Genomic DNA, 9,355 nt, shown 5'->3' on the forward strand with positions numbered 1-9,355 from the left:
AATATTTATTGTGTATTAATTGTTATTACTTGGTTATAATATTTTTATAATATTGTTGTAATATTTAAAAAAAATTAATATTCTTATTTATGCTCCTTAGTCTTATCATCAGTAACATTATTATTAGTAGTATTTATGATATTTTGTTTTATCATGTGCTTGCATCACCTTACGTCCAGTAAGCTCCGCCTTACGCACCTTAGCTCCGCCCACATACCATCAGTTACTGTCTCGTGACAGGGCTTTTTTTTTTTTTTTTTTTTTTTAGAGCTGCATGCAGAAGCGGCAGTTCGCTCATGTGCTCCTGTGATCATGGACACAACCTAAACAAAAATAATAATAATAACCATACAATTTTACATCTTAGGAAACGTAATAACGCATAGATAATTAAGTGAGACTTAAGAACAAGCTGAAGATGTGGCGAATACACAGCTTGGTGGGGAGAGGTGAGTTTTTGTCCTCTTTTGTTGACATTGTCGCTCAGTGTCGTTTATTTTCATTACTGCTTCCGTTTTTCTTTTTCTATGTAGCAATGTAGAGCTAACTAACTATAATGCTAACATAGTTTACAGAGCTGAAACAATGAGTTTCAGTATTAGTGTTTAAAAATAACGTGAACACACAGCCATGAACACGGCATTTCCTGCTTCTTCTTAAAGTTACAGTAGTTGATGTGTTTTTGAAGTGTTCACTCACCCAAGTGGTCATTGACCGTTTTCAATTCTAATGAACGTCAAATGATATTTTGTCACTGAGCTAGTCTATTAATCATATACATACATTTCAAAGGGGTAGTTCAGCTAAAAGTGAAATGTACACAGTGTTACTTGTTTCCAGTTGGGGAAAAACATAAATAGTAATGTTTAATGTATGAAATGTGCTTCTTTAGCATTCCAATGGAGCTACTAGGCTAATGTAGCTAACAAGTAATAAAGGCTTATAGCTTCCAGTTTAGCATCATGCACCCTAAATGCATTTTTAAATCACCCAGAGGTTTAAAAAAAATCATTAAACCCTAATTTTGGAGCAATATTAGATTAAGTGACTATTAAAAGACTTTACACTATGAAATATTATGAGCTTGACTTATTATTATTATTATTATTATTATTATTATTATTATTATTATAGAACAGAGATTAGAGATTATATTGATTGCAATTTGTCCAGAGCGTAACAAGGTAAAAGAAAAGTGAAAATGAGCGGTCAATAGAGGGAAAAAAAGATGCCTCTAAGGGCGACCCCTGTTTCCGTCAATAACGCTTCTATACTATAATTATGATAACATATAGTTAAAATTAATTCTATATTTGTATTGATGTCAAATCAGAATAGATGTCATGGGATAACAATTGGAGCATTGGTAAGAATGCTTTTTTTTTTTTTAAATGTCCAAACTAGAACTGTAGAACCCTGTCCTATGTAGAAAACATTGTTTCCAAACTAGAACCCTTTAACGAAGCTGAGATCCTTTAAATATATAAAGGAACCCTTGAGGAACCCCTTTTCTAAAAGTAGAGTGAACAGAGCATAAACATTCAGATCAAGAGAGTTTGGTGACACCAACCTGTGATGCAGGACATTTAAGTCAAAACGCACAATTTTTAATTATTTATTGTTTTAAATAATGTTATATTTTACTTTAATAGTACTCTAGAATACGTTTTTCTATGCAGATGCAGAAGTGCAGATTGCACCTTAACTATTTTCCTTTTATTTTTTTTCTCTGTTTTGTCACCAGTTTTAAGCCGTTGCCATGGCAACACGTCGTCTTTGCGTCTCCCGAACGGCCACCACGTTGAGGATGAAGTCATCAGCTCATCGTCGGTGCTCTCCACCAGCCGGTAAGCTTTACTCATTCCTCCATCCTTCTATCACTCCATATCACACCATGTGTGCTGTTCTCGAAGCAGGGATTCATCACAGGAAAAAAAAAACACACACACACACACACACATTACACACGTGTGAAGTTCAAGCAGCACTTTCACAGCTCAGAAAGTGATGAAATTCCTGTTATAGAATAGAGGAATAGAATGAAATAAAGTGTCATAGAGACAAGAAAGGATTTCTGTTATCTATTAGATAGAAAGCTTACTGTACATACACCATATACAGCAAATGACACGTATTGAGTAACATCCTGACGTTATACTTGCCACTATCACTTCAATTTGGAAATCACGTTAAAGCTTTCAGGAAAAATGACTCATCCAACGAAGACGTGAACGCTTATCTGCCTTCGTGTTCGGACTTGAATTCTGTCATGCAGCGTTACATCCTGGAGTCATATTCCAAATTAAGACATTTTATAACTAAATTATGTTTGGTTTACTGCTTTCAGGTCTCAGAGAGGGGATGATAGAGAGCGGAAGAAAAACAAAAGAACGGCAGAGTTCTGCTCTGCTGGAATGCAGAGATACACCGCGCTGGATGCAGTGGGTTGGGTACAGAATACACACACACACACACACACACACACTTTCATCATTTCAGTTCACAGTAATTACTAGTAATTATGCGTAATGAGCAGCAAAGTCTGAATGTACTTTTTGCATATGTATGATTGGTTTTTGTGTGTGTGTGTGTGTGTGTGTGTGTGTGTGTGTGCGTGTGTGTGTAGGGTGCTGCGGCGGTTCTGTTCATGCAGATCTGCAGGAGGATCCACTCTCAGTTCTCCTCAGTTGGCGAACAGAACCCAGGAACCGCCCGCCTCCCAGAACCGGGCCTCATCCACAAATGCACACACAAGATCCTGCTCGACATGCGTGAGTTCTGTCAATCATCCGTCCTGTCCAATCAAACACCACCACCTCCAAAAAGCAAAATGAACCTAGATCGAACATGAGCAAGGCCACGTTCTTCATACGTACGTATGTAGACGTATGTAAAATTTACTAATCGTGATAACTCCAGTCAGGAATTATCAGTTCTCCGAATACCCTCGAGAACCTGTGTGGAGATAACACACTTCTGTTTTGCCTGGAAACGCAATAGCACTATATCTCCCATCTCCATGGTAACACTTTAATTAAAAATGTTTGTCCACTATTGATAAGTAGTAAAGACTTATGAACTCCAGCTGCTTGTTCAAATCATGAGCATAATGTTAATTAATTAAGGAAGCACGACTTCGATTTAATAACTGCGTGATATATTTAGTAATAAAGCATGAACACTATTTTCTGTATTTATAAAACACAGCTAAATGCGCAATTTAATCTTGTTTACTTTGAATAAGCCTGCCACTGGGTAGATTTAAGCTTGCTGTCTTTGGTCTTACAACAGCTTCAGATAAATCATATTAAATCCTCAACAGTCCAGTCCTGCTACTTCAGCAATCCATGTACAAAGTATCATTACTAACCTGTAATTACAATTTTATGAGTATGATTTCGAAAAGGACTGGGGTGATGTATCGGTATGATGGTATACCATGATATTTCAATCTCATTAATTGATAATGTTGTGGATAATATATTATTAGAGAAAAGCGTACCATGTAATAACACCAGACCTGTCAATCTTTACGCATTTTGTGTCAGAACTCCGCATTTTAACATCGGAGTACGCTGCTACGCGTTACGACACAAAAATACGCCAACTATGCCAGTCGTCTTCCCACCTAACCGCATTCCCACCACCACCATGAAACTGGGAGATGAACCAATCGACATATGGATTGATTGACAGTTGTGCAGATGTTCCGAACTCCCAAATATTAACTGACCTCCTGGAAGCCCCGCCCCTTTTCCTTCCAATCTCACAATAGTGATCCTTTCGTCTCGTCTTTATTTTATCTGCCTTTCTTTCAATGTAAATGGACGATGCTTTGAGTTCGTTCATTTGAAATAAAATCTAGCTTGACTTTGCTAAGATTAGACAAGTATATAGCTACCATCTGTTAACTATATTTATTAGCGATGCCACCGAAAAATGATCAAAAAAGGCACTTTTTCAGCTGAGAGAGGAAAAAATAGGGGAAAAAGTACAGTTCTAGAATTCAGTGTGATGTGTAACAGCTTTAACAATAACTCTGATGGTAATAATAATAATTAGAAAGTGATTAACGAGAAGACTTTGTACAGACAGTGGCAGCTTTTTTATCCCCTCATGCACCTGCGGAAAAAAAATATAACCCTGTCTACAAATCAGGGTTATATAGGACTATATAGAAAATGTAGAAAATGTTCTAAGGCTCCTTGCTTTGCATTATTCCTCTTCAAGGATTGTAACACGCATAGTAGAGTTAAATTCGGCTTTATTTAATTGCACCGTTCACCGTTCTTACAGCACGCTGACATCCCCTCTCTTTTGTTCCTTTCTGTTCTACTCTCACAGTGTCAGCGCACATTGTGTTGCCCCGTGGAGTGTGTGTAATGGGTGTGAAGGGGGCGTTAACATGTCCAGACCAAAGCAGCAGCAGCAGTAGCAGCAGTGGCAGCAGCAGTGTTTATAATTACAGCGCTGTTGATGAACCTCTGCACCCCATCACTGACCAGCAGGGGGAGACAGTCAACCATGATATCACAGGTCACTATATAGTCTCGCCTTTGTCAACATATCACGATGTAAACATATCGTACCGCTGTAATCGTATATTCATATATACTCGTATACATGACATGCTGCTGTTACGCTAATTTCTTGATTTTACGTCTCACTCTAGAAGCACTCTCAGACATTAATGTTACCCAAACAGCAGTCGCTGGATCTGAAGTACCACAAGGACGGGTGCGTTTCCTGACACAGCTGCTCTCTTAAATATCTCTGCCCTGCTGTCACGGCTAAGACCTTTGACCTTTATGCATATTTTCACAGAGCTCGTGCTCTCTGGATGAAGCTGAGAGGAATCTGAGAGACGTCGCAGGCAACAGCGTGCCTGTTATCCTCAACATCATCGGTAAAAATATTACCCAATTAATTTAGTTTAGTAAATTTAGTCTATATAATAAACACATTAATATTTAAACTTTAGTTTAGTATATTTGCCAAGTATGGTATATAAGTTTAAAGTTAATTAGTCTAATAATTTTTTTAAGATAAGTAAATTTAATGCACTTAATACTAAATTCCTAAGGTGCATTTCTTTTTTCTTTCATTTTTTTTTTTTTTTAGAACGTGAGGGTCTGACTGTTTATGGTAGCTGTTTCAACAAGTGATAACAGGAACTAACTTGTTTAACAGGCATTCCATAGGATTAAATGTAACTATAAATGGATAAAAAGTAACACCTACTGTTATTGAATAAATTGCAAATTGTAATTGTTGACAAGTTGTTTTGATATGGAGGAATAAAACACTTTTGGATGTGCTGTTATTGGGAAAATAATCAAATTTGAGGTGGTAACAGTAACTCCTCTTTGCTTTAGGCCTCATTACACCACCCTGTTGTTGATTATTTTCTTATAACGGCATGCCCCCGAGTGTTTTATTCCTTTCTTAATATATAAAAACTGTTAATATTCAGCTATTATAGATTTGCTTTTCATGTTATATGACCATACAAGTGTACTGTCACAGCTGTACTAGACACACTTACTGCCTGATAACTATATTTTTGTAAATTTCTGTGTGTCTACCTATGTGTGTGTGTGTGTGTCAGGTCTGGAGAGTGCTAAAGCAGGCGATCATAAGGCAGCGTTCGAGTGTTTTCAGGCTTCAGCTCAGCAGAACTACAGCAAAGCTCAGTTTAATGTCGGAGTGTGTTATGAGACGGGCCGCGGAGTCGAGAAAGACCTTAGGAAGGTACATGTTAGACACACACACACACACACACACACAAACATAGCTCAGTGTACTGTAGGCATATAATCAATTATATATTATGCAACATGCATAATATTGGGCAAATATTGCAATTACTTTTGTACTATTTGGAAAGACGCCATGTCAGTAGGCAACATTTGCCCTCTGAGGCCGAGCTTGTCCTATTCAGAAGGTAGCAGAAAGGCGACTACTTTCCAGGGTCCTTTATTTAGTACAAATTTGAAAAAGCAAGCTGTGTCCTTCTCAGTGGAGGCAACCCCATTATTCTATTCACAGTGAAAGTTTGAAAAGCATGGAGGACAGAACTGTAGCTCATGTCTTGCGTGTGTGTGTGTGTGTGTGTGTGCGTGTGTGTGTAGGCCCTGCAGTATTACAGGTGTGCAGCATTGGCAGGTCACACACAGGCTCAGTACCGCTGTGCTAAACTCCTCTTGAGCAGCAGGAGGCAGCAGAGCGTCATGGCCACACACACCGCTACAGCTACAGCCATCTCTCTTCTGCAGAGCGCCGCTGCTGCCGGACTCACTGAGGTACTGAGAGAGAGAAAGATCCCAAAAGTACATTTTGTGGAGCCTCACTTACTAATCTGACCGTTTCTTTATTGGTCTCTTTGCTCTCCTTGTCTGTTTGTCTTTCTCTCTCTCTTTCTCTCTTTCAGGCTCAGCTGTATCTGGGTGTGTTATTCTCTCAGGATCCAGATTCTGATGGAGCAAAATCAGTTCACTATTTCAGAATGGCAGCGGAGAGTGGAGTGAGTGAGACACGTTACTTTTTGTGCACATGCTATAATCAGAACACCATCCTGTGGAATATTTTTCAGAATTTCTTCTCAATTCTGTGTCATTTTTTTTAAATGTGTTAATTCGACATTTGGGCTGCACTTACATACAGAAACTGCTTTTTTAGTTGTTGACATCCCATAATATACAGATATTTATAAGGACAAATTGTGCATTTGCTATTATGACACACCAGACTGATTTTGTTAAAGCACTACATCTAGGACTTACATAACTGTGGACCTAGAGAACTTTGTTTAAAGCATAATCTGAACTGTGTGTGTGTGTGTGTGTGTGTGTGTAGGACAGTACTGGTCTGCTGTTTCTCGGTCAGTGCTATGAAAGAGGGTTCGGTGTTCCTATGTGTTACATGACTGCAGTGTGTTATTACGAGAAAGCAGCAGCTAAAGGAAACCAGCAGGCCAAGAACAAACTCGACCTGCATAAACGAGAAGGTGAGAGCACACACACACACACACACACACACACACACGATCACCTTGGTGCTTTTTTTCCCCAGCCCAGTTCTCATGGAGTTCAGTCGAGTCATGTTTTTGTAGCATAAACGCCCCTATTTTGGACCTGGTTCACTGTGTGAGGAAATCACACTTTAGCAAGGTTTTAGTCATCTTTAGGCAGACTGACTGTATTTACCACCGTGTTAGTTAAACTGGCTCCTTACACAACAAGGCAAATTTAAAAAAAAAGGCAAAAACAATATCATCTCAATTAAAGTAGAGATCACAAAGTATGTTATAGGCTGAAAAAGGTCTCAAATTCAGCCTTAAAGACTAATAGGACAAAAAAAAAAAAAAACAGTGCGTGTAATTATATGTAACTCTTCGTTAAAATACATGTACGTATATTGTGTTTGGGGTTTCAGATTTCAGATCCATATGTCCATAAGATATTCAGTTTTTAACATACCATCACAGGATGTTTGATAAATTAACCGTCATCCACTAAATGTACCTAGAAGCTACCTATAATTATTTCTTTTAATGAAGTAATGATCAAGGTAAAGCCTGGAAAGCAGGAGTGGGAATTATTTTGACTCACTACTATGCCAATAAAAATATTTAATAATATATAATAATAATAATAATATGCGTGCGCTAAATCTTCCGTCAGTCGAGACATTTGTTTACAGCTTACGGCTTATGCGTAGACAGACTCGCCCTTCATCCGTTTATATGGCGCCATTTCTTTAGTCACAATCAAATGATTAGTTTTTTCGGCGCACGAGTAGGATACGAACGTTTTTGTTTTTTTTTTCAAATGTACAGGATTTTCTTGAATACCCAATTTCTTGTGTAAACTCTCGTACGAACAATTTACGCAAAAAATCTTTTCCTATCCAGCTTGATAAATGAGGCTCGTTGTGCGGAGATGATTTGATTGGATATCACAGCACGCACCCGGATAATATGTTGATTCAAACCCCACCCCTTTTTTATAATTACACTGACAAATAACTTCTCTCTCTCTCTCTCTCTCTCTCTAGTCCTGCGCTCTATCCGTTCCGCTCCTTGTCTCTCAGTTTTGGATCGTCTTACTCTGAGCTCCATGTTTCCTCCAGCGCCAAACGCAAACCCACAGACGGATTCGCCGACTCAGCCGCTTCCTCATTCATGGAGCACAGGCAGTCTTGTAGCTTCGCCCCCTTTTACTGCTCATACACTCAGTGCTGACTGCAGAAGTGGGGGCTGGGTTATAGGGGTGGGATAACACACACACACACACACACTCTCACACACACGCACACACACTTAAATTTTCAATCAACGGTTGACGTTGAGCGCACAAGAACAAACACTTGCTTTTGAGGAATGTTCTCAGCCAATCAGAGCTGAGCTTGAATGCTTTAAGCATTGTTATTGGGTGAGAGAGAACGAGTCACGTTTATAAAACCTACATTAATTTGTTAGGTTGTTTTTTTTTTTTTTTAAATAAAGGACCTGGGTGGCCCTTTGCTATATGCCTGCTTGCATTCTTAAGAGATGTTCTGTGAATCTATCAGCTTGAGCAATGAACATTAGATGGCAAATCAGGTAAAGCTTCACTCTCAACCAATACAATTCTGTATGGAAACCCACTATACATCTTTTCCTTGTTTAGTCTCTGGTGTGACGTAGGTGTTACACACTCCAGCTCCTGAGGGGAGGGGAGTTGACGATGTTTGCCTGACATAGACTGCTGTCGTGACATGAGCCCTTTTACAGGAGCAGTGTGATCAAGGGAGTGAAATAGACCCCATTTCCACCTTATTCCATAAGACATGTTTGTCATCTGAAGTTTGCTATTTAAGTGTTTTTTCACTGAAGCTACAAGGCTGATGTAGGTCACACATAAGGCTAAGTGATATAATTGTGCATAAACATTAAATATACAAATATGCAATCTCTCCTTCGATACTTTAAGCCACGCCTCCTACCTTTATAACCTTTCCGTAAAATACGTTAGCCTTGTAGATCCAGCGCAAAAATGAATGAAGCAAACTTGTCTAACCTACAAACCCTGACTTTGACTTCAACAGTACAGTTGCACTCAAATTTTACTTACATTGTGATGAAATGTAAAGTAGAAGCCAAAATAAATGCTTTATATTATGTGCCTTGATTAAACCCTCCCCAATGTAAGTGCATCTTTATTGCATTAATAATGATGTGATGAGAATTTGACTGGGTATCTTTATGTCTGTGTGTATTTTCTTTGTTTGTATACTGTGATCATGAATGTATGAAGCACTATGGCCTGTTCGACGCACACTTTATAGTTTAGCAAATAAAGAAACTTTTCTACCA

The 9,355-nt window shown here is 38.6% G+C and overlaps 1 protein-coding gene across 1 annotated transcript; it reads left to right on the forward strand.

Moving 5' to 3' along the window:
* The first annotated feature begins 249 nt into the window (after nt 1–249).
* On the forward strand, nt 250–9,355 carry dele1 (DAP3 binding cell death enhancer 1). The gene is made up of 12 exons (XM_026917161.3): nt 250–449; nt 1,745–1,847; nt 2,348–2,450; nt 2,627–2,771; nt 4,345–4,536; nt 4,673–4,737; nt 4,825–4,906; nt 5,609–5,751; nt 6,132–6,302; nt 6,431–6,523; nt 6,856–7,006; nt 8,056–9,355. The coding sequence occupies exons 1-12, from the start codon at nt 419–421 to the stop codon at nt 8,277–8,279; spliced, it is 1,503 nt and encodes a 500-aa protein (XP_026772962.2). The 5' UTR covers nt 250–418; the 3' UTR covers nt 8,280–9,355.

The sequence above is a fragment of the Pangasianodon hypophthalmus genome, chromosome 13 (assembly GCF_027358585.1).
Source record: "Pangasianodon hypophthalmus isolate fPanHyp1 chromosome 13, fPanHyp1.pri, whole genome shotgun sequence".
Lineage (NCBI taxonomy): Eukaryota > Metazoa > Chordata > Actinopteri > Siluriformes > Pangasiidae > Pangasianodon > Pangasianodon hypophthalmus.

What these genes read in the sequence shown, in the direction of transcription:
- dele1 (XM_026917161.3), top strand. Translation starts at nt 419, where the DNA reads ATGTGGCGAATACACAGCTTGGTGGGGAGAG. An exon ending in GAATGGCAGCGGAGAGTGGA is followed by an intron (nt 6,524 to 6,855) that starts GTGAGTGAGACA and finishes GTGTGTGTGTAG; the next exon opens with GACAGTACTGGTCTGCTGTT. An exon ending in CGACCTGCATAAACGAGAAG is followed by an intron (nt 7,007 to 8,055) that starts GTGAGAGCACAC and finishes CTCTCTCTCTAG; the next exon opens with TCCTGCGCTCTATCCGTTCC.